The sequence below is a fragment of the Stigmatopora nigra genome, chromosome 14, assembly GCF_051989575.1.
Source record: "Stigmatopora nigra isolate UIUO_SnigA chromosome 14, RoL_Snig_1.1, whole genome shotgun sequence".
Taxonomy (NCBI): Eukaryota; Metazoa; Chordata; class Actinopteri; order Syngnathiformes; family Syngnathidae; genus Stigmatopora; species Stigmatopora nigra.
This window is the reverse complement of record NC_135521.1, coordinates 10009795-10037748: the sequence shown is the minus strand read 5'-3', so window position 1 is coordinate 10037748 and position 27954 is coordinate 10009795. Positions and strand designations below refer to the sequence as shown.

Here is a 27954-nt window from a genome sequence, read left to right as displayed (position 1 = left end):
GACAGGAATGCCATAGGAGCTACAAAGACAGAAAAATAAAGCAAAGTCTGATAAATAGGACTCATTTTTGACTTCTAAAAATCATGTGATGCCATAATTCTTATGCATAAGTCATGCAATCATCATCAATGCATATTCAGGAAGGTGGCATCAATCTGTTTCTCAATGGGGGGTAAAGAGACTGTGACAAAAACCTGATGATTGCATCTTTTTGGGACCATTTACAGCAATAACCAAACAAAATGAACTAAATTAATTCATGTTATCGCCCTCCTACAGTGGTGAGGAAGCGTACATTTCCATTTGATCCTAAATTGGACACCAGTATGGGAACATTTCTGATGCAATTTGAAGGAATTCAAAAGGTAATGGATGAAGCATGTTTCCAATAATTGGCTTCCCACCATAAAATATGACTAAGCCTGTTTAATACACCATCTCCATTTTGGAAAGTGTTACATAAGAGAGATGAAGGAGAGAGCAAACACTAGAAAACGAATGATCTTTCAAGCTCAAGTAAAAATTGTACGCTCCCGGTAAAATGAGGGGGCAGTGATTACCGGAAATAATTAGTAGGCTGTTTTTAAAGGTTGTACGTTACAAATTAAACAATGTCATCCTTCTATCAATGAAAGAAAGTGTCTGTTCTCCACTTTAATGTTGAATGGTTGTTTGTCAAACTGATCTTAGTGAGAAAATGAAAGCTAAGTTTATTAAATACATTTGTCTTGCCTAGATGAGGTTCACTTTTGCAAGGCTGAGAAGAGCATAAACCTGGCATTTTATTCTCAACATATGCCTCAAAGTCATGCCGGGGTTACTTATTTTAATTCCCAGATTTTTTTTTTTTTTGCACATTCAACACTTTTTTGATAATAAAAACTGGGTCAGCCTATCTAACATTCCATTCAAATCATTTTCACAGTAAGAGTGAACTTTTGACTATCTCCATCATAGTCTAGAAAGCTGGAAATAGGAAAGTTTCATCTCAATAAGTTAGTAACTTTTTCTTTCCTTAAACAAGAAGGAAAATAAATGTAGGATTGTAATAAACATGAATTCTTCCCCATGCCTCACCATTAAGTCTTGTAAAATAAACTAAAATCTACAAATTACAGCAAAACTGTGTTATGTTTAGTAATAAATAAAACATTTCCATAGCTCATTTGAAATGAAATCAGGGAGGCCCTAAAGTAATTTACTTATAATGACCTAGCATCTGAATAATGTACAAAGGACATGAAATGGTGAAGAAAGAACTTAAACAGTTTTATTGCAGCTTCTGCAAACTATCCCAAGAGATGTGGCATTTCAGAAGCGCCATATGGAACACGCAGCTCGTAGAGTAGTAAAAGCCCTAATAAACTGCTGACAGCAGTAAATATTACATGGAATTTAGCTGGTGATGAAAGACACCGATGACACAGTGACTTTTGCGAAGAACTTGGGGAAACTATTTTGCCATTGAAACATATGTCAATACATCATTGGCTTTAATAAGATTTTGGTTCAAATGAACAGAATGGTTAGAATGAGGAAAAATCTGAGACTAATGGCAGCTGTTTGGTTGCACTGAGCTGACTTCCATCATGTTTAATAGGATTTAATATTAACTGAAATTTTCCAACTCATAATAGGAGAGTGGTGAAATTATATAAATTGTCAGTGTGACAAAGACTTTCCTGTCAAAGCTACGCCACATCTAAGAAACGTTTTCTGAATACTGGCGGCACATGATTGGTGGTCTGACATATAGGGATGTTTAAATATGGCAAAACAAGTCTAGGTGCTATAATGGCAATCTTAAAAAGCTATTTAAAAATGTTAATGGACAGACACAAAAACTGCTAGAATATTTCCTGACTTAGCATCCATAGATCGATAGCGCCTACTTGAGGGAAGGAGCTGAAAATGTTGGGGACCAGTATGCAGATGCTCCAAGAGAAGATAACCTACCCTTGTCTTTGTTTTTACAATGTGCACATCCACAAGAATGGGTGCTGATGATTTCCTCAGAAATCTTATTGCACAGACTGTGTGTCTTTGGGGAAGAACCCGAGCTAAAAAATTCAAATCTTTCTCAAACTTACTCTTCATGACACCTGACTCCTCCCCAGGGTGCTCCATAGACTATCAAAGACACCAGTGTTTTTTTCAGTATCAACACAGCGCTAAGGGCCCAGCTAAAACTGCATATATCGAATGTGGGTAAGCCTAAAAAATGAGATGGCCCTCCTGCAGTCTTTTTCATCCTATCCAGCAAGTTGAGGATCACTTCAATTTTCTCCCCAAATTTATTCAACTGCAGGCTGTACTCTAGATATATGCTTTGGTTGAGTGAATCCCTTCCTGCTATGAGCTTTAATAAGAGCAAGTTAATCAAGAGCACAGACCAACAGAGAATCCCCCTGAGAGAAGCAAAGCACTGCGACTAGCTGTGTGGTGTTGACAGCCAGAGAGCATTAAGCACACTGCGGCCCACTGCAAGGACTCACTGAACCATGACAGTGTCATTTCTTTTAATAGGGCTTCTTTCTCTCTACAAGTGCATTTCCTCATTCCATTCTTTTCTTTAGTGATTATTTTTTCTCCTTCATTGTAGCGCCGCAAATAACCTCATATCAAGAGGTCAATTCCTTTAGTCCTTAAATTCTAAAACTCATCCGGCTATTTTAAATTCTATTTAGAGGTATGCAATGCTGGAATCCCAACAGACTGCCATGGGTTTAATAGGCTTCCTTAACCTTCAAAACACAATGAGCAGACAGTAATGAAGGCTCATGGTTTAAGGCCAAGTAATAAATCTGAAGATGGTACTTCATCCAGTAGTACACAGGTGCATGCATACCTTGAGACACTCTCAGGAATGCATCTGCCTAAGAGATTTAACATAACATCAGGACAGGACAGGATAGTCAGGTCCCTAATAAAGCATGGAGCTATTGTACTAGCCCAGGGGTAGGGAACCTACGGCTCGAGAGCCATATGTGGCTTTTTCCATGGGTGAATATGGCTCTCCACTAACCTGTGAGGTAAAATATGGAAATCACTAGTGAGAAAGTCCTGAATGCACCAATAGGAGCATCACGTCAACACTGTGGCATTGAGACTAGCTCTAGCACCACTTTAATCATAATTTAGTTTTTTATTACTCATCTGATTAATGCTGATTGATTAGCAACAGCATCACAATGTTGTCAAAAGAAATTAGAGACTTTTAGTGATTAAAAAGTGGTGAAATGACAAAGAAAAAACAAATTCCATCAAAGTGTGCCTAAAATATGGTGACCTGGTGCTAAATATTTTCAATGTTACAGTTGACAAACTTTGCAGTTAGTTGGTTCTTAACACAAAATATTTTATTTAGAAAAAGAATCACTTGTTGCCGAAAAACCTAGTTTATATATTCCCATCATGTTGTTCTGGCAAAAGGCATTGAAAAAGACAACATATCTGGCACTCTGATAAGACACAGCATAGGACTAAAGGGAATTTATCAGCACCACAGGGGCGACTTTTTCCCAGAAAGCTGAATTAGCTCGTGTGAGTATGCTGGAGAGTGTGCGTATGTTTGTGTTGTGCATCTTTGATGACTATTTTTAATGAACTGGCACACTTGTCGGATATTGCTGCGTCAGGGTATAGTCTGGAGCCTTTTAAGGGCTTTTGAATAAGTTATGATATTTGGAGAGATAATGAGATCTAGGGAAAGTGACAGAGGACGGGAAATAAGCTGAAATTGTAAACTGGAAGGTCTCAGCACAAAGTGACGGATGAAAGTTTGACCAGGTTTTCAAGGTTAAACCAACAAAATAAAACATTTTTATCATTAAATGTACAGTACAATTGAATTGAATAATCGTTTCACTAATATGTCAATGTTAAAACTACACAATACTAAATTAACTCCCACAGGTTCAGACGAGACCTGTGATGAATGATAAGCCGACAAACTCTCTCAAGGTCTCTCAACTTATTTGATCACGATTGAGTGTCATAATTAGATATTCATGCAGTATTTTTTAGTTAGATAGTAAAAGGGAATAAGATAGAGGTCTACTGGCTGAATAAGTGCGAATAGTTGAGCCAAGCCAACACATTTTCTAATAATTATTACTGACTATAAACAACTAGAAGACATTTAGATATTTTATTTTTAGAGAAAGTGACATACGCGCTTATTCTCACAAGGGTTGTGGGGGCTGATGGAGCCTATCCCGAGTAAGGGGACACCCTGAATCTGTGCCCAGCCAATCAAAGGGCACTAAAACATTAGATTTGTAAAATATATATCCTCTTAAACAAGTTATTTTTTTGAAGCCATGCTGGTAAAAGCATGACAGTGCCACATTTTACTTGGGACCAAAGAGGCGGAATGACACGGTGCCATCTGCATTGTTATTTTAAGACGGAATAACATGTGCTTGCCTGGTGTTGAGCCTTTGAACTGTGCAATCACTTCAGTATGAAATGTGTTGGTGCTATGGGGGGAATTGAATAAGAGCATATCTGATGAGTTTTTCTTTTCCACTCTCACTTTTGGCAGTGCCCAGTCGCAAAGATTTACATTTTAATAGAGTTTAAATGCTGCGCCAACTCGCACTCGATATGACCCTTTTTCGTTACAGGCCTAAAGCAAAATGGCTTCATGTCTCACGATCAGTAACCAACCATGATAATTTACCGCCAATTACACTCAAACACTTGATTTTTGATTTTTCCAACCACATTTAAAAATCATAGAATTATGAATTTTTTTCTATTCAGTGTCTTTGTTTGATACTCTTGCTGGCAAGTGTACATAAGAGTGGATTTTGTTTGGTAGGATTATTCCTTTCATGAACAATTCACAGAATAATCCACCCGTTCATGAGAAGAAATTAGCAAAAACTTGCATTACTTTACATATTATTCACAGCTAGGAAAAAGCTATATTTTTGGGTGAAAACAGCATCACATTCTGCTGCTGTTGAATGCTTGTTTATCCTGATTTTGAATTACCTATAGCTCTTCTTGTTTTGTATAGTCTACCTTGTCTAGGTATTGAGTGGCTTGCTTTGTTTTGAACTGATACCCTTCTCTTGCAGCACTCTTCCCATCACTTCAGTTACTCCATTTTTTTTTTTAAGATCCCCGTCGACTTTTTATCATACGGCCTTTTTCTTACTTCTTATTCATGCCTGCGGGTGTTTTTGAGGTCAATAAATATCATGAGATGCCTGCTTGGTTTGAATCTTATGCTCCAGAGTCCAACATTACTTCTGCAGAGCGTGACAAACCGGAAGTTACATCTTCAAAGATATGCCAGCTGTAATTTGTAACATAGTAGTGCTTATCATAAGCAACCTGTGTGTATAATTTTACAATGAGGCAATAAAGATGCTATTTCTTTTAAACCTCGACTAAACATAAAGTGAAAAAAAATTCTGACGTTTCGTTGCCTTTTTTATAGAACATTTGTGTAGTTTGACACAACATGGTCTGCATAGTATGAGAAACAGCCTAAGTTTTAAAATGAATTACCCTGTTAAATATGTTGCTCGTTTGCTGACAATATATTTGACGTTATTTCCTTTCTCTGTTGAACCAAAATGATTCATTCTACCATTCACATTTCATTGTGCCAACTGCTTAAATGTGATTGTTAGATTTTACGCACTGCAGCCATTTCTTAGTCTTAAAGTTCAAGTCATTCATCTTGTAGAATCCAGTTAAAAAGACACAAAATATTGTGGACACTGAGCCAGAGCCAAACAAACAGATGTGAGAGAAAAACTTCTAATGCTCAAGAATGCCAAAGTTAAAACAGAAAGAGAACTTGTCCCATGTGAAAGTGAGCTAAATGAACCCAAACAAAGATGATGGTAACAAAGGAACTAAAAGAAACATTACCTCTGGGTTCACTTTAGGTGTTCCTCTTGAGTTGGCTGTAACTTAGCAGCTCTTATATGTGTAGTGACTGTTTATTGGAGCTGGCAGTGAGAATGTGACAGCCCAATAGAATCCCAGAAAAGCATCATGGCAAGCACCCTAAAAACAAAGAGAGCATAACCATCAAAATGATATACCCAGGCTCATATAAACTTGCATGTCATTCATATTTCAGGGTTAACAGAGAGAAAATACTTACTAATACTTAATTTTATTTACTTGATTTCAAAACATCAAAATGTTTAATGATGCATTCAAATACATATTTAGGTTTTGGGGGTTTAGTGGGTAGTATTAGGCCTGGGGGCACCAATGGACTTAAAGCACCCAAAGAAAAGTGTGTACACAACATATACAAACAATAATTAATTAATAGGATTGCATTTATGGAGAAAAAAAATATCAGTCACCTCTACAATCACAGTAAGAAAATGTCATGGATCATTTCAATTATATCTGTTCTGATAATGCCAATTATAAATCAATTCTAGATGTTCTAGGCCACTTTTCACAAAAGACGGTGATATATAGCCCTTCATAGCAGGGACTAAGGCATGCATCATATTTCATTAGTGAGCTTGGCCCATTTCAGAACCCTTCATGGTCGGATGTAACATATCTATTCTGCAAACCTCATCTGGCAGGGAAAGCTTCTAAATCTTGTTATAAGCTCAGAGAGGATAGTGGCATACCATTTATAAACTGTGCATAGAAGCCCTGCGGATGGAAAAGGAATTACTCCAGCTTGCTATTTGCTCCAGAAAAAAAATGGCATTTTTTTTTTATTTTGCTATAATTGTTTCTGTGGATGCCATTTCTGGGCCAAATGTGGAAATCTTAGGTTTATTGATCCCAAAAGTGGCAATTTTTGACATACATTGGCCTAAATATGTTGACATTAAAACAGGGAATGCATGTGCTTTCTGTTGATAATGTACTGCTTCCCATAATTGCACATAAGGCTCAGATGAAGAGCATAACAAACAGGCTTTGGCTGAGCCTTCACTAACTCACAGCCCCAATGAGGGTTACTTTTCACTGCCCTTGATTTCACTTCTTCAGGATTAAAAAGAAAAAAAAGAGGGGATAATACACAAGTACTTCTTCAAAGAAGACCAGCATGCCACTATACTGTACAATGCATAAAACAACATGCGGTTTTCATATCAATCTTGCATTAATTAAGTGGTTATTCAAAGTTCTGTTAACATGACTGGTATGCAATTTAATTGATTTATGGCTTGGCAATGCTGCCCTTCAGTGGCAGATGACAAGAATCACTTTTAAGGGTGCTACATAAAGATGAGAAACAGGCAGCGGTGATACAATTACAGTCTGTCTTTAAAGCATGAACAACAATACGTTTACATCAGAGACTCTAGCGTTCTTGAAGTAATCAATTCCATGGTGAGAACATATGCCACATGAGATGGACATTGAATGGCCTTTCATTCCCAATCATCAAATCCCTATTTTCTTCACAAGATACAATTGCTCAGTGTCGGCAAGTTGTTTCAGGGTTCTGTCCAAATGACATAAATATTTTGTATCAGTTTCCAGAAGAGTAACCAATTCTGGTGATCCATCATGATCCAACCCTGAATGATTTATTCATTGTTTTTTTTTTTTTTAATGTCATCCATTGATTGATGTGCAGTGCCTTGCATTTCTAAAATAAATGTGGAAAAGGGTTTTCACCCCTTCTTTCTTGTAATTCAGATCAGTATATCTTACAGATCATTAAAACCCAGATTTGTTTTTAAAAATGTCAACATCTTGGAAACATTTGATATTATAACCGATGGTGTCACATTCTAATCAGCTAAGGTTCCCTGAAATTTCAAACTCTCTGACTCTGCCTTAGGTTATTAGGAAACCACAAAAGCAAGATTTTCTGCTAAAATAGCAAGAATATTGATGTGTGATAGGGAGGGAAAAGTGTCACAGACCTAAGGAAAGCCTTTGCCTTGAGAGGAGGACTCACCATCTGAGTCAAAGCCTTGAGAATGGCTACACAAAAGCATGTCCACCCTCAAAGAATAGAAAATAAGAAAATGAACCACTATTGTGGTCTCTCAGCATTTTTTCTCACATCACAATAACTGCCAACTCTGTGTGAGCATCTCAAACAAATCGTTGCAGTAACACAAAGCATCCTTTTGATGTCGCCCCATCACTAAATCTGATTCTCAGCATCACCACCTCTGGTCTGGTCTATTGACCAATCAGATATGAAGTGGGTGTGTCCTGCCCTGGCACTATAGACGCTGCAAGAAAGTCCGCACTGACCTGTCACTACTGCAGCAAGGAGCCGCATCTATGAGTTTCCACGCAAATAAATAGCAGAGGCTGACTATGCCGAGTTAGAGAGCATCTGACTCGCGCCCCGTCCAATAATGGCACACGATGCTCTACCCGTGGATGATTTCACGGGCAAAGCGATGCCCAGAGGTGAACCGTGTACATGCAGCGCCAACTGCCGGAGTCGGAGCAGCAGTGTGGTCTTCCTTGGATTATTTCTACTGTCACTCTCACTGCATGCGGTAACCCTTGTCTGCTATTTGGACCTGCGCTCGGAGATCAAAAGGGAAATAATCCATCAGAAACAAGACTCTATGCTGTCACTGTCTGGGAGTGATTTGGGCAACATGGTGTATGCAGTATCCCCACCCGACCCCCCACGGTTCGACCCAAGCATCAGCCGCTCTGCAGATAATCTAGAGGTAAATAATAATAGTCAACATTTATTAATATCTTGTTTTATAATAACTTTTACTTTCAAATTTAAATTAGTTGTTGTACTGCTGTAATTACTCGCAGAAAAAATATTTTGATTTAATGGGGTTTTAAACACCCATTAAAGCTGTTAATTGATGTATTATCAAGGCATTGACATTTCTACAGGTTGAGAACATTGTTGTTCTTATTTGGGGTACAGGAATGAAACTTGGGGGGCATGACCTGACTCTGGTTTGTCCAAGATGACACTTTTTCATGCACATAAAGTGAAACTAAAGTAAAACCTACTTAATCGAACACCAACCATTTTGGCAGAAAAAAAATGTCTACATACAATATGGAATCATTGAACCAAATGATCAGCCTCACTGGCAAAATGTCACAACCTAACCTCATCATTCACAGTAAAGGGAGGAAAAACAACTTAGACTTCTATGCTGTTTTTTTTTGGGAGCTCTGGATTGATGCACAAGCTGGATGTCAAAATATGGAGCAGTTGGGCAACCAAATAACACACAAGCAGCTATGAACAGAAGCAGAGACTACGTCTTAATTTACTTTCAGTTGCACCTAAATGGGCCACTTGGGATTGAAGCTTCACCGTGCATTTTGCTCATAGGGTGTAGTCAATTTAAAGTTCATTGTGTTGTCAACGGCTTCAGAAACACCACCCATCAGGTCATTTTACTCTCTCTGAATGCATCATTATTAACATATTTTATAATGCACGGTCAAGACAAAAGAAGCATCACCAACTCACACATTGCATGATTTGAACTCGACTATGTGAGCTTGTATATATTTTTGAGGATTCACAACTTACTTTTAAAACATGACAGCAGAGAGTTACAGCCAAGCAAAGAGCATGTTACAATTGAAAGGATGTTGGTAAGATCAATGCCTTGAGGCAGCAATGGCTGTAAACTCTGCCATGTAATGCTATGGTAAATTATGAATCTAGTTAAGTATTATTCCTCTAAACCACAGCATGTGTGTAACCTCTATTTGTTTGGCTTAGCAGCAACCAGCTGGGTGACATGTGATTGAAGCCTATAAATGTATTTGTAGTGTGTGTGCAATGGTAGATAAACTGCCTGTAAACTGCCACATAATAACAACATAACAGTCATTTGGGAGTCTGTGGGCTCAGCACTTAAAGACATCCTCAATTCTACAAACACACTTTCTTATAAGGGAGCTGATTTTAGTGAGTCTGATGTCAAGGCCCAGGCAATAGATATTCTCTGCCTAGCATTCATAAAAACTTTGGTTGTCCTGGTTGACCCTAACCCTCAGCAACATTGCATGGATATCGGGTACATTGTCTTTAAATTGCCAGACTGGACTAGTGGGAGTGGTACCAAAGGATGGGATTTAATTACACAGGGATCACAATCCTCACCCTGCCTGGTATAGTCTATTCAAGAGCAGCAGAGAGAATGTTCCATTGGAAATCAGATATCAGATTTAGGAGGAGCAGCATGGTTTTCGTTTTGGCCTTGGAACAGAGGACCAGCACTAAAAATTCACCAAAGTCCTTGAGGGTGTTCTACTGTGTCCCCTGGGTAGACTCTATGGGAGTATGACATACTAGTTGCCCTGATGCATGGTGATCAAGTCCTGTACAACCTGTTTTAAAGTTTGGTCAGTATTTCTGGCTCTCGGTTGTTCTGGTTTCCACTGATACTTTATTCTATATTATTATTCTTGATGCTATATTTAATATATTACTTTAACTGATGTCAATCCTAACTACAGGACAGCACAGTATGCCAATACTATCCAAAGTACACAAGGAGTTTGTTTTCAAGCATTTTCCTCAAAGAAAAATTAAAACACGAAACTGAGACTATTCAATGAGTCTCCCAAGTCCCTTCACTATGTCTTTTTTAGATGGTAGCGATTGCATTGCCTAAATCCGAGGAGATGGTCTTGGTATTCAGACCAGATGGTGATGCTTCATGAGGTGAAAGACTGTGGCCCAGCTGTAAATATTTAAGCATGCTATGATGCTGTTCACTCCAGATGTCTGCATTAAACAACTCTGATTACACATCCCACAGTTTACATAGTTGGAGAAACAGGAGCATGTGGAGTTTGGACACAGCTGCCGCACTTGTTAGCTTTTGAGATGGTTCCTTTGAAGACTTTTTTTTTTGTTTCACGAGGTTGAAACATTATTCATTGGATTTTTCACTTAAGTCTTCATCAAAGGCACTTAAACAACATCATCGCAATTTAAAAGTCTAGTGCAATATGCAAGAATGAATGTGACATCCACTATCAAGCAGAAATGCACAAGGCATCTGCAAAATGCTAGCCATGAGGCAGTAGGACATCTGCCTCATTTTCAAAGTTTTGAATTAAAATCTCCAATTGACAATTTCCAGGTGTTTTTCTCAAGCTGCTATGTCAAACGTCCTCATTTTAAAAATGCAAACATAAGTTAATTAACGCTCATTTATGGTCAATGACTTCTGAGATGAAATAGAAGTTACCGGCTACTAGATTTTGAGAAGCCTCAAAAAAGACCTCATCCAATCAAACACAACAATGTGATACAGATAAAGACTCTGTGAAGCATACTGTAATAAACTTTGGATAATTTATCTCCAAAGTGTTTTTTAATTGGTGATTTAATGTTACTAAAAACAACATACTTCAAAACAATCCTCAATCTAATAACTGGTTGGGGCAACATCAGCAACAACTGAATTCAAGCTTTATCTACATTAGAGTTGTTCCAATCTCTGTGGAGACACAGCAAATTATCCCTCTTTTCTTTAGACAACTACTTTAATTTGAGAAGACCAGAGGGTTTTTGAGCAAGTGTGGCCTTGTCATGAGACATAATTTCAGACATATTGCAAAGTTGGCTTGTGGGTGTTTTAGATAACCCTGCAACAGAACCTAAGTGCATCTCAGCTGGTAGTAAATGAATCATGACCTAACAGTCTTTCAGGTCTTGTACTGCAGCCCAAGACCATCACACTACCACCACATTTGACTGTTTTATTGTTTTTCCTCAAGTGCTTTGTAGAATTACGCCCAATGTTACAAAAACTGTTAATATTTGCATTTTTTTAATTAAGGTTGGTCATGTGAATGACATTATAAACATGACCCAAAGTAACTTTTTATAATGAGAGCAGATGACTCTGGTCCTATGATCTCATTATGAGCACTAAGCGCCCCTCAACATATCCAGGTAATATACCCTCCGGTAATGTTGTAAATCCCAGCTGTCCAACAAAAAAAAAAAAAACTGATTCAGAACAGAATATTTCTCCTAGCTGTGTTGTTACTCTCAACTTTGAGGGATAATTGTTTTAGTAGTATTATGATCCCCAATCCAAAACTCTAACAAAATATTCAGCATTCAAATGTATTCTGCATGTTGAGCCTTTCTTTTACTATTTCAGTTGTGATGCATTTAACACTATTAGTTTATGGTAGGAGACTAGTACAAATCCTTCAACAATTATGCGTAATATTTTTCAACACAATAATTTTCTGTTCAGTCCCTTCAAAGTCCTGCACAAACCAGATGTTAAAACATCTGGAGTCCTGTTAGCAGCTATCAAAAAGTAAGCTTGATGGGGCACCAAGTCCAACATACATGCTGCAGAGTCACCAGGGTGGGCTGTCACTAGCATTTAAATTAAAGACGCAGCCTCCTGATATCAGGAATTAATCATTATACTCAAAAAAATACTTGATTCTTACATGAAGGTGCAACTTGTGAGAAAAAATGTTTACCAAACCTGAGCCCTTAATTGCTTCAAATGGCTATAACTGTTAAATTACATTGTGTAGTTAAAGTAAGGGAAAGGGCTATAAACTGAAAAAAGTTACGTAGCTTTGACTGGCTAAATAATTTTGCACACATTCCATATTAGTTGAAGTTCATAACAGCAGGAGACAGTTTAGAAAAAAATAATGGCTAACCTAACTGCTTGATCACAACACATGGAGATAAATCAAATTTAATCAATTCCACTAACGTTTCGTACTCACAGGGTCTACCCAGATAATTTTTTTTCTATGCTATGCTTGGTATTAGAATGTCACACGTTTGGTCTTTGGCTGAGATTGAGTTTTTATTGTTAATTTTTGGGGGGACATTATCTTCCAAGTTGCCAATGCAATACGGTCATGCCAAAGTTTGTTTTTTTTTACCTTGCATCTGGCATCCTTATCCTCGTTCTCAGTTTTACCTTGACTTTCCAAATGCAATTATGTGGTTGGGTTTCTTCTCTATTCTGCAGTTTTGGATAATTACCCCGGAAGTCAATGTGAGGGCATCGTGAGTGAGACCACATTGAGGGTATCATGGTTTAATAGCCGTGTTTCACTCTCATTATCAACTTACAATGATTGTGGATTCCATTTTGAGTTAAAAAATTAACGGAAGACACAAGCAGTTGCTTGACTCTTTGTTAAAAAATAGTTTTCAAAACCTAAACGTCCCCAGGGAGACTGTAATTTAGTCATATCCCTACAGAACAACAGGGAATCATGTCCTCGACCCACAGCAGCACTCCCCTTACTTTGAAGATATGAAAGCCTTACTAATTATTCACATTTTGTCCTTGTGTTGAAAAAGAATGGTTTACTTAATAGTCAGCACTTGGCATTTTTTTACCAGTACATTGTTGCCTTGATTTACTGTAACATCACATTCCTTTCTACCAAGGCTATAAATGTTCTAATGAAGTTGTACTCATTTCATGTTACTTCATCTCACATGCCAGTTTTACCTTAGTAGCTGCCTCGAAGATATTGGAGCTGCTTTCCTTTTTGGCTTTCTGCTTCAGCTTCATCTCGGGCCAAAACCTGCAAGTAAAATGATGATGTTTGGCTGTCAGAACAGACAAAAATGTAATGCCATATGCCTAACCATACACGCCCAATTCTTTGAGAGGTAACAGGCACTTATGCCAACAGCTGTAGTGGAGATGAGGAGACACCTGCGCACCAAATGAAAAGCAAACATCTGGAGGTCTTTCTGACAATAAACTTTAGCACCCATACTCTTTCATCAGCCCGAAACGTTCAGAAGGTCAGACAGACATTTACTGTACAGTATGTCAGCTGGTAAAGACATACATTCCTTGTCCTTGAGGAGTGTCAATATCAACAGAAACAGGGGAATATTTCTTACTGAATTTCCAAGGCATTGAAGGCTGTTTGTAGTATTACTACTTTACAAACAGTGGTTACCCATTATATGTATTTATATATATACTTCTGTTCTGCTATTTTATTATACACATTGTTTTAATGACTGTTGTCAAACAAATTAGCTATCAGTTAAAATATATTATTCTGCTAGTAAGCATGTGATTATTTCTACCAAAAACAAATAAAAACAATAATAATAATAATAATAATAAAAAGAATGAATAATATCCTGATAAAATATTGAGGGATCCCCAAATTCTTTTGGAAAGATTCAATTAAGAAAAGGTCATCATTTAATTTATTATTCGGTTTTAAGATACTTCCCTTTTCATGGAACATTCAACTACTATGAAGTTTTTCCCTTGTTTTCATATTACAGTGTTTCACCTCTGTATACAACAAAAAAAGAAAACAAGGTTCTAGGAGTACATCCAACTTTGAGGAAACGTTATTCTCCATTGGGAAATTGTTTTCAGTTGAGTTACGTTAATGTCACTAAGGAGCCAAATGACTAAATGATACAGATTTATTTCCCGCCTTTTGAACCGAGAGCTGCACATGTCCCTGCTGTCACCATGTCCATTGCAAACCCTCCAGGCAGATGTTCAGCCTCTCTTTCTTAGACGATCATTAATGTTGATTAAGTGTGACTGAACTTTTAGCTAAACCGTGGGTGGTCTTTTTGTGTTTCGAGTGTCTACTTTACGTTGCTAAGGATTTCCAATGAGCTATGGATGCCTAATGTGTAAAGACTGAACTTTTCTTGCCTGTCAACAAACAATCCTATTTAAAATGATTGTTCTTTTCTTGCTCTGGGAAAATATAAACACAAATTGGATTGTTTAGATGGATAGAATGTTCTGTGTTTGGAACGGAACTCCAAAGCTAAACTTGAAAGATTCTGCAATCATTTGTAATTCCGAAAGTGTAAATTCTCAGGCCATTACATCTAAATTAGTCACGTGAATTTATGTCAGATAGACCCATTGAAAGAACTAACAATCCATATTCACCACTGCATTTTTTCTTATAAAAGATGAAGTCATTACATTAGTCATTTCAATGACTCACATTCAACCATTCATGTTTTATCATTGAAGGCGTTGGACCAGGTGCCGCATGAATGGACAATGCTGTGAGACCAAAGACAATTCATGTCCTCCTTTTGTAAATTAACTTGAGTTTCACAGCATTTGTGACGAAGCGGATGCTTAGACCATTTAAAGAATAGACAAAGGTGGTTTAAGTTACAGATTAGGTTACATACACAGTAAGTTAGACAATGACTTTGTATTACACAAATGTTCTTATACGTCTTTTTTTAACAATCTGTAAATTTCAATAAAGAAAGTTTATAACGCTGAAATTAATATACTTTCAATAAGCTTTCATTACCAGCCTTCTTGCTACCTTGTTTACTGGCGCCATAGCATTATATGTTGACGGTAGGATATGAATGAAAAGAACAGGAAATTATTATCATTTTTTTCTTTGCCTAGGTACAATCACTGGAGGCAAAAAGAAATATACTTGGCAGAGAAAATGATAGACCTATAACTCAAAGGGAAAAAAGAAGCCCTGGCAAGCAAGCAGAAACAGGTATGTGCTATGGATATTCCACATTTAAAGTGGTACTGAAGTTGATTTATTCATTTACATTATTTTCCTAACCTTAGCCAGTTTGCAGGACAGTGTGTGAGAATCGCCAAGAATTTGAGTTTTAAAACATATTCATAGATCCTTTCCTTTGCATTTCTACAAAATGATGTTGACATGCAGCTGACTAAATCATTTTGAATATTTCCTCTACTTTCTTGAAGTCTGGAACACTATAAAATGGCTCTCACACTGCATATCGCGAAGCTATAAACATATCAATATACTTTAGGGTTGACTAGTAGTTCACAACAAAAACAAAAAAACAATTCCATTCTCGCCAAAACAAGTAAATGTTTTACAAGGCTATTACAATCTCTCCTATTCCTTAAAACGAGATAAGTGGCTGTTTCATTGTGCAACAAGGGGAGTCGATCGAAAGCCAGGTGAGTAGGCCTCGTGGTAGTAGAGTACTAAACCAGAGCAAATTGCACATGTATACATTTACAGCCTGGTATTCATATACTGTTTTATTGATTAAACTATTCACGCCTAGACTCAAATGCACTGCAGTGATAAATCTTGATAATAATAAGCCAACACTACCGGGCGATCTGTCCAGGTTGTAGCCCGAGGTCAGCTAGGATAGGCTCCAGCACCCCACAACTTTCCCTGAACTAACCACTTCACATCCCTGAAACTTGTTTTTTAGATATCTATTCAGCACCAAGTTATCGTTCAATCATTTTCAAAGGCGGTCATCATCTGAGACTCTAGTGGCTTTTGTAAATCTAGTGGAACTGATTCATCATAACAGATGGCTCAACAGCAAACCCCATGGTTTTATATTTTGAAATTGGCTTTAGTTCCTTTTTCTCGTTTTTAGAATGTTAGCTATGCAAAATATAAAAATAAAGAAGCGTTTGAAGTTTAAAGTGAGGAAGCCACACATGATTTTAAGGCTGGCTGTCTTCTGACATGACATTGAATACAAGGAAGGAGGGAAGTTGGTGATTGTGTTTAATTTAGAAGAGAAAAAAAAAATCACCTTTCTGGCTTCATATATAAATCGGTAAAGTCCCAAGCCTCTAAAAAATAATCATTCCCAGTTCTCTCCTCTACTCATATTATACAAAGGCTTTTCGTAATCCCTGTCTTAGATGTGTGTTTTGTGTGTGTATATTTATGTGTTCATTGCCCTTCTAACGGGCACCAGATTTAAAATAATGCTGCTCGTTAGGAGAAATCTATGCGGATACATCCAGTCATTTAGCCAGAGGAGAAACTTTACTCATATGGGGACTCAAACTGTGAGGTTTTAAGGTTAAATGGCCTTTGTAGTTGTAATGACATGGTAAACAAGAGCAGTGAGACAACTTTTTTTTAAAAATAATTCTTCACCTGCACACAAATAGCACAGACACAGGACATTGACACATTGGCATACGTATATGCCTTACCGTCATCGCTTTGCACACATATGCACATTACCGTAAAATAAGTCTCATACGCAAATTCACACACTTCCTTCTGCATTCTCCATCTGGGCTTAATTCAAAGAAAAGGATTTTGGCAGGATGAAGTATCTTCTCCAGTTCCACTGCCTGTGAATGCTTAAGGCACTTGTTCATACAGATGAGGTGAAACCACACTTACAAATTGCTACACTAGACAAACCCACAGGACTAACTTCAGTGCTCACTAGCCAAAATGTCAGCATAGACACAATACCTAGAGTAAAGGGAATAAACTGGGCTCTTGAGATGAAATCTAAAATAATGATAGGACTGAAGCACTTTCAGCTTAGTTATTTTGTTTTGTTTTTCTTCCAGAATCGACAGGAAAGGAGAGAAGGAAAGACAGGAAAAAAGGTAATCATATGCACAGCTAATTTGTCTTATGGGATGCTTGCCAGGGTTCTTTGATAACTTTTATAACTTTATGGAACAGCCTTCTTCATTTTCACCTGTTCTTTCTGTTGCACAAACTGCCAAAGCCATTTCAGGTTAATACTACGTTTGCGTTCTTTTCACAGGCAAGAAAAGACCAATACCAGGTCCCCCTGGTCCGCCCGGTCCTCCAGGCCCCCAGGGGCCACCGGGAATCCCTGGAATCCCAGGGATTCCTGGAAGCAATGCTGTGGGCCCTGCTGGACCTCCTGGCCCCCCGGGGCCACAGGGGCCTCCAGGTGTTCAAGGCCCAGCAGGTACAACATTCAAAACATTGGTTGGTTACAGTACTTCAGCAACCCAAACCCAAGTCTTGGGACCAGTTCTTGAATTACACAGCATGAGCATTGCATTTAGCCATGTTTTCACGCTCAAAGGAGACTTAAGTTGTCAAAATGAATAAACATATGGCATCAACTTGGAGGTTTTCAAAATCTAGATGTCAAATATTGTGTAGGATAACATGGATTTTGACGTGGTCTATGGCACTGCTTGTTTTGATTTAGTCACAGTTGCATAAGCTGTTTCTACATGGCAGCTGTATGGGGTAAAATCCCATCATGTCTTTCTTTCTTTCTGTTCCAGGTGTTCCTAATCGGACGAAAATAAAAGAATTCCAGGTATATTTTAACACCTATAAAAACACGGCTGATGTGAACGCAGGTGCATCTTTGTCAATTACTTGACATCTTTACTTTTCAGCCTGCAGTTGTCCATTTACAAGGACAAGAAACAACAATCCAAGTGAGAGAAGGTGGGTTAACCTTCTCAGGCAAAAATAATCAGTGCATTTACATTGAGCTGTATAAAGTTTGAGAATACATGTCAGACATGCCATTATATTATAGATATTTATCAGTAAGATAATTATTCAAACTAAAATTAAAATGAACCATACTGAATTATGTTAACCTGAGCTCTTCTGTGTCCTCACATTGGCCTAATCTTTGTTTTTCTTTTCCCATATTATCTTTAGATCTTTCTGAAGGGATCCTCAGGAACTGGAAGATGGTGTCCATTCATCACCGTGTGTTTAAAATGCACTCTCGCTCTGGAGAGCTAGAGGTGCTATTGGACGGTGTCTACTTCATATATAGTCAGGTAGAAGTGAGTACGGTCCTTGACGTAACTCCCATAATTTAATGTTAATTTCATTTCGCTATACTTTCCCTATTCTTTCAACGCCAGTCCAAATTAAATACTCAACTGCCCAACTGTTTCCGCTGTATACACTATAAACACTTCATACACTCAATCAAAATATGCCTTGACAATAATTAATACATCAAATCTCTCCCCTTCTCGCTAGGTGTACTACCTCAACTTTACAGACATTGCCAGCTATGAAGTGATGGTGGACTCCAACCCATTCCTCCGCTGCACCTGCAGCATTGAAACAGGCCAGCGCAAGTTTAACACCTGCTACACAGCTGGGGTAAGCCTGCTTCGCGCAGGCCAGAGAATATCTATTCGCATTGTGTATGAGGACACGCTTATTAGTATGACCAACCACACCACTTTCCTGGGAAGTGTCAGACTTGGAGAGATTCCATCTGCTGGACAGAACTGATAACTACACGTCAGACCTTCTGGATTTGAAGAAGTGGTTAGCAACAGATCTGGGTGTTTCCAGTTTTGCTCAAACCAACATTGCAAAGTGATCAAGTTGGGAAACTCTTCCATTCACCATTAACACCCAATAATTAAAAGCAAATGGACTGTTCTACTTGTGCTTCTGCAGATTCAGTGTCTTGATGAGCTCAATGTCTGTTTGCTCGTCAGACAAACATCATTATTTATAGTTAACAGATATTTCTTTTTAACAAGAAACAGTACTACTCCAGGAGGTTTTAACCCTTTGGCTGCCTGATGCTGGGAGGATTTATGCTTCCAAAAAATAGCATTTTAGTTATAATATATGAGGGTATTGCATTCTACTCACATAAAACCTGTTTAAAATGACCATGTTTTTTAAAAGGACTCTGTATTGGGGTTTAGAAGGAGTAAATACGAGCTCTAGAGTCAACACTTAAGGGTATTTTTTTTTTTGAGAAAATCTATTCAAGAGGTATTCCTAGAACGACAGCACTATATATTTTGCGCTAATTTTGCACTACAATATCCCTGCAGAAAAACCATGGTATTTTTTTTTTTTTAACATGCAGTGCTATTGTTCACATTTACCGTATGAATGCATACATGTTGAAAATACTATTTGTTTATATGTCTATGTACATATTGTATATAAAAATGGGATATACTTTTGTAATTGAGTTGATTGATCGATTAAAATGTTTGTTCTATCCAAACACTGATGGTGATATAATTATTTTCTTCTACCAAAAAAACTTGTTGAACTGGAACCTATACCATCTTATTTTAAGTGAGAAGTAGTATGCATTCTAGACCAAATGATTAAGTCTGTTTTGACAAACTTTGCCAGAAGAGGGCAATACATTCCTATGTCGGACGTTATGGTAATTTGCATTGATCCTTGAAGTCAGGGGTGTAAATTACTGCTGGTTATGAGTTCTCCAGTTATGGAGTTAGTAAACAATATTGAAATCATTCTGCAAGCTATTCTTGCACTTACTCTGTTTTCTGGAAGACTGAAGAAAGAGAGGATAGATATGAAACAGGATACAAAAGCGCATGTTTGTGGCCAATCTAATTACATATAAAAATAAGCCATAGCATTTCTATTCTTCAGTGGGTTTGTATTAAGTTTTCTTACTGTCACGGATAAAGCATTTCATATCAATACACCTGTTATACAATATCCGACTAAACTTAAGGATGAAAGCAAAAAACAAATGTTATATTTGACGGAGAAATGTCTGGTAAGTTTTGTTTTCGTATGGCTGACTGTGAGGGGGCTGATAACAAACTGATGACAGGAACAGGAAACTTGCTGTGTGTGGGACAGTTCTAAATTATATGTCCATAAAGGTTTCCGTGGTTAAACAAATTATACAAACTAAAACATATTTACACAACGCATTTTATTTCCTTCTCTTGCACTGCAAGTGCCCTGCATCTTATTGGACAAATGCTGCCTTTTCAGCATGTCTCCATATTCCGCCTTAGTGGATTTGTATCTCCTCATTGAACATATTTGTTTTCTCCTTCTTGCCTATAATCCCTCATCCCACCCATTTTTTTTAACAATAAAGCATTCACATTTCTCCCTGAATAAAACTAACACACAATTAAAGTAGGCTTAAACAAAATACATGTTGCAAATTCCTTCATTCAAAATAAAATGTTTATGATTTTAGACAAAAAAGTTATCAAAAACGCCATATGTTCATTGTCTAAAAATAGCATCACAAAGCCTATCTTGTGTCCACAGCTGTTTTCTTTGTCTCTTTCTTTAAGAAGCATAGCCATAAAAATGGTAAGGAAGAGAAATGACAAGAACAGTAGCAGAGACATGGTTAAACATATGTTTGCTTATCTCTTAATACTATGGCCACTAGACCATTATTTCTATGGAGCAGTGAAAATGGATAACAATCCAAAGGTAATATCCTCTCTACATCTTTTCATATAGAAATCTCATCTGTGATCTTATAAGTACAGTATATACTGATGATGATTGTTTCATTTCAAGACAAAATCTTGGAGTAACCAGGACCTTGCTTCCATTCCTCTGGATTTGAATGTACAGCTGAGAAGCCTCGACCTATCCAATAATTTAATCAGACAGTTGGACAAACTGGATTTGCCATACTTGGAGCAGCTGGACTTGAGCAACAACCAACTGGAGCTCATCTCTGATGGAGCTCTAAGAGACCTGACCCTTCTTAAGGAGTTGAATTTGTCCAAGAATGCACTGAACAAGAACAATTACAGGAACAGCAAAGCCCTCCAATCCATTGGTGGCCTGATGAGTTTGGACATATCACTAAACAGTTTGGGGTATGAAGCTGTGAACCTTTATCTACAAAACAAATATTCACTTGAGCTACTTAAGATGAGTGGCAATTCTTTAACAAGGCTCACACACCATTTGTTCAAGGAGAGTGAGAACATAATCATCCTTATTATTGATGAGAATCTAATATCAGTAATAGATCCAGGAACATTTGAACCACTGAAAAAACTCCAAAAACTTAGCCTAGCAAAAAATAACCTCGTTCACATTTGTGATTTTAAACTACAACAAGTTAAATATTTAAATCTAAGTAGAAATTCCATCGAGTTTTTTATCACAGCGGAGAGTAATAACATGTACAATCTTGAAATACTCGACCTTAGTCATAACAAACTAATATATTTCCCAATTCTTCCAAAATTCAACCAATTGAAATATCTGTATTTACATCATAATCTGATAGGGACATTATTGTCTGAAGCATCAATGGTATCAAGTGCTAATTCTCTTTATAATGAAGTTGTCAGAAAAGGTAGTGTTGGAATGAGAAGAAATTATCTCCATTCAACCTGGAGAATCATGCCAATAATTTATATTGACCTCAGCTACAACTATTTCTCATCTTTCCCACTGGAAACATTGAGCCTTCTCTCATCTTTGGAAGGGCTCGATTTCAGCTTTAACTGCATGCAAAATCTCACATGGAATGTCCGGTACATCAGTGCATCTGAATACTATAGGCCTCTTTATTTTCCCTCCTTAAAGTACCTCAACATGCAAAGCAATGGTCTCGTATCTGTTTCGCCACTCTTTCTCCAGGCGCTCACACAAGTTGAAACAATAAATCTCCAAGACAACTCACTACAACCTTGTGCTCCCTTGGGCCAAGTGCACAGTTCCTCATTACCACAGCAACTAAATCTGAACTCATCATGTGTTGCCTTTGGAAATATGAGAATGCTCAAACATCTGAACCTTGAAGACAACAACATAAAGATTATTGATGTTAAAGCATTCGAGAAAAGCGCTTTACTGTCCCTAAACCTCGCAAATAATCCACACATGGTCATGCAAACTGGTTCACTGGATTCCATTAAGGATACTCTTCAGTCCTTGACAATTAGTGACCTCAACATCACCAGTAATGAATTGATCTTGCCTTGCATGCCAATGTTAACGCATCTGGATATGTCCAATAATAATCTGAATATTTTACCCTACAATTTAAAATGCTCTCCTCTGAAGGAACTCAGCATAAATAATAATGCTTTTGTGTCTTTGAACTACTCACTGATTCAAACTTTATCCGAAAACCTTCACATGATATATATTAGTCAAAATGACTTTACTTGTTGTGATAGTGATTGGCTGAGCATCCTCAATAATTTAAGTATTACAATACCTGACATTGCTGACGCCAAATGCTTTGTCGGTAGCGAAAGTGTCCTGATTGATGAGTATTTGAACAGTCCTTCATTGCTTTGTGCAGATAGCATCAAAGGAACTCAATTTGGACAAATATTTATAGTTGTTTTGTTTGTAGTTGTATTGATTACAGTGCTGCTTATGTTCCTACGACAAATGTGCACAAAACTTTCAGAAACCAAAGAAGTAGTAGTAGTTTTGAATGATGGAGTCCATTTGTCTTAATGCATATTGTCAGAAAACACAAGTATATCTATTTTCCACCATTGTTTGCAAATAAACTCTTTAAAAATGTACAATTGCATTTATTTTTCATTTTGACTCACCGTTGAATTGTATCCATGAAGAAAATCATATACAGTACTGACTGACATTTACAACATGAAAATTAACTATTGTTTAGAAGAATATTATATCTTATTTATTTATTATATCTACCACACAGTACCCCAAGAATAAATAAATCCTACCTCCAATAAAGCATAGTGACAGCATCCCAAATTGGAGTTGCTTTCGATGTTTGGAAACAGTCCCTCAGTCGATAGAATGGATGGATGGTGTTTTCACAAAACAGGTTTCCTTGGGAGAGAAAAAAATATATATATATTTACCAGGAAAAGTCTGTTAGAAAAGCATTTTGCAATTTGTTAAAGCACATCACAAGGTAAAGCAAGCCTCCAGGCAAGTAGATGTAGTTGTAGTAGTAATAGAAGTAGGAGTATTAGCAGTAGTAACAGGTCTTGCAGTAGTTGCAGTATTTGCAGTACTTGTAGTACTTGCAGTACTTGCAGTACTTGCAGTACTTGCAGCACTTGCAGCACTTGCAGCACTTGCAGCACTTGCAGCACTTGCAGCACTTGCAGCACTTGCAGCACTTGCAGCACTTGCAGCACTTGCAGCACTTGCAGCACTTGCAGCACTTGCAGCACTTGCAGCACTTGCAGCACTTGCAGCACTTGCAGCACTTGCAGTACTTGCAGTACTTGCAGTACTTGCAGTACTTGCAGCACTTGCAACATTTGCAGCACTTGCAGCACTTGCACTACTTGCAGCACTTGCACTACTTGCAGCACTTGCACTACTTGCAGTACTTGCAGTACTTGCAGTACTTGCAGCTATCTTAAATATTGATCTTGCAAATAACGTAGAAAAAACGCTACATTTGTATGCACTCTCGTATTGACCATCAATACATACCGCGAACAGTTGATCGGAATGAAAATTACCTCTATAGGTATAGATATTTTCCATTTGTGACAAATCAACAATCGGGGGGAAAAGTGGTGACTGTTTAAAAGGCTTCCTATGGCATCGATGGACAAGTTTTATAGATATTTGACAAAACTAAATGTTTGTTCCTGATTGCGTTCAGCCGGCCGAATACTACACGTGACAACAACGAGCGCATAGTAGTATTGCATTGAACGTGGGGCACGACGGGTATTATTAAATCAACCTGTGGGAGAGTGAAGAGGTAAAATGATGTCAATTTTAAAAGCATTGGCAATCAGTATAAGCGATTTCGCAGCACTGATTGGGAGATTATCTTATATATTTAGTGGAGTTGGTTTATGCGACTCACCGTGGCGCAAGAGTCAAACGATAAAGACGCCTTAATTTCCCGGAACGCCTCCACAACCTGCGTCATGGGCATTCCCACAGGGATGTCAAAAAAGCGGCCCGGGGGCCAAATCTGGCCAGCCGCATCATTTTGTGCAGTAAATCTTGAGTGCTGACTTTCTTATTTAGGATCAAATTCAAATGAAGATTATAGATGTATATTATATTTCCTGATTTCCCCTTTTTAAACCAATAATTGCAATGCTTTAATCCAATTTATTAATAATCCAAACTCTGGTCTAATCAAATTGCAATGTTTAAATCCAATTAATTAATAATTTAAACTCAGGTCTAACCATTAGTGAAGTGTTGACCTTATACAATTTCATCATATCTAATTTTCTGAACTGCTTTATCCTAACTAGGGTTACAAGGGGTGCTGGAGCCTATCCCAAGTGAATTCGGAACAGAGGGTGGGGACACCCTGAATTGGTGGCCAGCCAATCGCAGGGCACAAGGAGACAAACAACCATTCATTCTCAAACTCATATCTAGGGGTAATTTAGAATGTCCTATCAGCCTACCATGCATGTCTTTGGGAGGAAACCAAAGTACCCGGAGAAAACCCACACAGGCCCTAAGACCCTGTAAAAATTAAAAAAAACCAGTTGTGTTTAATTGTCAAGTTGAATACTGGATTTTAAACCACACCGAAAAACAACCCACATAATTTCAGATACAAGAAGAAAAGATAAATAACACACAAAATCTTGCATCACAATAAAAAAAACACTTATATTAGAGTATATTTTCATATGACTCATGTATCAGTACTTCTTCCATCAAGAATTCATTCATCATTTGGTCTTGTGCATCCTGACTATGACAGCAGCTCAGGTCAAAGGTTAACTTCAGCCTTCTAACCTCCCTAACACAATAAATAATGAAGCATGGTCCGGGGCCTTTGTGTCCACACAGATTCCTTCTTAAGCCCGGGGGTAGGCGGAAATCGGGGCATTGATGTGAAAGAGTCTTGTTGCGGTGCAATAATGGATGCCATTGTATGGAAATGATTTCGACAAAGCCATATGACCACTGTGGTGCAGGGCACAGGCTTGTTGTGGCAGTGGAATGATTAGCATTTCCCCAACACAAATTGTTCTCAACAGAGTCCTTCTGGAAAAACATTTCAATTCTTTTCTCCCTGCTTTGTACACTTTGTGTGTACCATCACAACTGAAGGTAAAATGCCATGCTATTTACTTCTTTCGTTACACTTGGGAGAGATTATTAGATCACAACGAGTGTAGTAGACAACATCGTATAGATGGCCATTATTGATGACGTAAATTTGATTGCAACAATATTGGAATTGGTCAACCTTATTGGAAAAGGTTCAGTTTATCAGAGAATTAAAGCAAATAGAGGTCTCTCTTCTTGTAGGAATTTGTCGGCATTGTGTCTGCAACTGGGCAGCAGATCTGCGTGAGACTTTGGTATTAATACAGGCAAAATGTATCACGTGGCATAGCAGATGTTTCACAATTGGCTTCAACCTTTTACGTCTTGTGACGGTGCTAGGCCATCGCCCCTGCTTTTATAGACCAACACATAACTCAGCACTTCCTGTTGTTGTTCTTGACACTGTCCCAGTCAATTCATCGGTCAGGATGGTCACCTTTGGACCAGGCACTGCTTACGCCGCTTGCACCACCGGCTAAGCCTGGTAAAGATTTTACGCTAATGTTACGATTTTTAAAAGTTAAATGATTCTTCGCTCAATTCTACGATTCCAAGAGACGACCTTACTTTAGAGATCTATGGATGTGCCTATTTACATTTCTAATTTTGGCTGTTTTGCTTCATTTTTCTTTCAGCTCTGGAGTCGAAAATGAACTGGGGGTCCTTTTATGCCGTGATCAGCGGCGTAAACAGGCACTCAACAGGCATTGGACGTATATGGCTCTCCGTCATCTTCATTTTCCGTATTCTGGTCTTGGTAGTTGCGGCGGAGAGCGTTTGGGGAGACGAAAAGTCCGGATTCACCTGCAACACCCAACAGCCCGGTTGCAACAGCGTTTGCTATGACCAGTTCTTCCCCATCTCGCACATTCGCCTATGGGCACTCCAGCTCATCCTGGTCTCCACTCCAGCACTTCTCGTGGGCATGCATGTGGCCCACCGTCGCCACATTGAAAAGAAGATTCTCAAACGGGCGGGCCGCAATAGTCCAAAGGACTTGGAGCACATCAAGAGCCAAAGGTTTCACATCACCGGAGCCCTGTGGTGGACTTACATGATCAGCATCGTCTTTCGAATCGTCTTTGAAGTTATTTTTCTCTATATTTTTTACATGATCTACCCAGGCTTCCAGATGGTACGCTTGGTCAAGTGTGATTCGTACCCATGTCCCAATACTGTAGACTGTTTTGTGTCCAGGCCTACAGAAAAGACCATATTTACTGTCTTCATGCTGGCCGTGTCTGGAGTGTGCGTGTTGCTTAACATGGCCGAGATGGTGTACCTCCTAGGCCGGTCCTGCAAACGATGTATTTTTCGCTCAGAGGTAGATTCCAAAGTTGACTGGATGAGTCAATTGTCTTCTTACAAAGTCAGATCTATCAGCTGATACCAGATCATTTGTTACGGTGAGATTTAAAGGTCAAAGATGTCCTGTTACATGATTATTTAAGTGTAGTGTAGTTTATGTATCCTATTTATTGTATACATTGTCTGCCTATTTCTTTATTTTTTTGTTTTACTGACAAATCTTAATTTCTGTCATATCATGAGGACAGATAACCCCTATCAGACCTCATCCATTTTGAAGTAAAACCAATTTAATCAAAGTTTTCATTGCTCTTAGCAATGTTTGTACTTGAAGAATACTAGATATTAGTAGTAGTTTAAATATAAATGAATGAATTAAAAATGTACTAAAGATTACTATTTTCGTCCCTAAATGAACACCACATCTATTGTGGATCACAAGTATAGCACTTTGTAGTGAATTAAAGAACTGGGGCAGCTGGAAAAGGTGCGTATCATTTTTCTGTTGTAATGGCTTGGTCAGCAAAAAAAAATTAAGATAGTATAACAAAATGCATTTAGCGATCAGCAGACAAATCTAATGATCAGCATTTCTAATAAGTGTGTTTTGTCCTGTTATTAGATATGTTTTGATTTTGAAGTGCATCATACGATGGATATGGCAGTGATATGCTGTTATATTGTCTTTTTTCGAAGGCATGGTGATGGTTCTATAATTGCATGTGAAAGTGGTGTAAATGTGTTATGGCAAGGCACTTATTGAACTAAATTTAAAAATAAATTACTCATAATTTCTTGTTGGAATTATTGCACTGCAAAATTAAGACCATTCAAGACTATTTCTTACCCATTCAGCTTTGACGTTCCACCGCATTACGGCCCATATAATGATTCATTTATGTACAGAATACAACCTGATTTAAAAGTCTCCATTACTGTTCCATTCCACTGCGAGGATGCAAAGTCCTACTCATCTCCAAATCATGCCCCCCATGATAGGAGAGACCCCTGCACTATATTTAGCCACCAAGACCACTTGTGGCCGGAACAAAACACAGTGGAGAACAGCATTGGTCAGCTGTACTGCCACTCACTCAAACAACCAAGTGGACAGGCTCTAATAGTTTACATTGGAGTACACTG

General features: G+C 38.0%; 4 protein-coding genes across 10 annotated transcripts in view; 3 read left to right on the top strand and 1 right to left on the bottom strand.

Moving 5' to 3' along the window:
* Positions 1–27954, bottom strand: part of LOC144207146 (uncharacterized) — a 163922-nt gene that overhangs the window by 129137 nt on the left and 6831 nt on the right. For 2 of the 5 annotated variants that reach the window (XM_077732412.1, XM_077732414.1), the window contains exons 1-4: positions 23928–24260; positions 23172–23280; positions 13431–13506; positions 5893–6030 (exon numbers count right to left, since the gene is read on the bottom strand). In XM_077732412.1, coding sequence (XP_077588538.1) covers positions 5935–6030; positions 13431–13506; positions 23172–23280; positions 23928–23952 — 306 coding nt within the window. In that variant the 5' untranslated portion in view covers positions 23953–24260 and the 3' untranslated portion in view covers positions 5893–5934. Of the gene's footprint in view, positions 1–5892; positions 6031–13430; positions 13507–23171; positions 23281–23927; positions 24261–24283; positions 24365–27658; positions 27743–27954 lie in introns of those variants that run through there. The other 3 variants (XR_013328585.1, XM_077732415.1, XR_013328584.1) reach the window with 3 other exon arrangements.
* eda (ectodysplasin A) lies at positions 8195–19712 on the top strand. Of its 2 annotated transcripts, none has more exons than XM_077732406.1 (8): positions 8195–8654; positions 15354–15453; positions 17283–17321; positions 17486–17656; positions 17985–18019; positions 18102–18153; positions 18376–18500; positions 18709–19712. In XM_077732406.1, the coding sequence occupies exons 1-8, from the start codon at positions 8328–8330 to the stop codon at positions 18967–18969; spliced, it is 1110 nt and encodes a 369-aa protein (XP_077588532.1). In that variant the 5' UTR covers positions 8195–8327; the 3' UTR covers positions 18970–19712. The 2 variants fall into 2 exon arrangements, with proteins under 2 accessions (XP_077588532.1, XP_077588531.1); XM_077732405.1 differs by having other exon boundaries at positions 18376–18506.
* Positions 20830–22926, top strand: LOC144207725 (transforming growth factor beta activator LRRC33-like). Its single transcript, XM_077733365.1, has 2 exons — positions 20830–20922; positions 21013–22926. Exons 1-2 carry the CDS (start codon positions 20833–20835, stop codon positions 22924–22926), a joined length of 2004 nt encoding a protein of 667 aa, XP_077589491.1. The 5' UTR covers positions 20830–20832.
* LOC144207802 (gap junction beta-1 protein-like) lies at positions 25335–27582 on the top strand. 2 transcript variants are annotated; one of them, XM_077733437.1, is made up of 2 exons: positions 25335–25503; positions 26139–27582. In XM_077733437.1, the coding sequence occupies exon 2, from the start codon at positions 26153–26155 to the stop codon at positions 26888–26890; it is 738 nt and encodes a 245-aa protein (XP_077589563.1). In that variant the 5' UTR covers positions 25335–25503; positions 26139–26152; the 3' UTR covers positions 26891–27582. The 2 variants fall into 2 exon arrangements, with proteins under 2 accessions (XP_077589563.1, XP_077589564.1); XM_077733438.1 differs by lacking the exon at positions 25335–25503 and adding an exon at positions 25862–25987.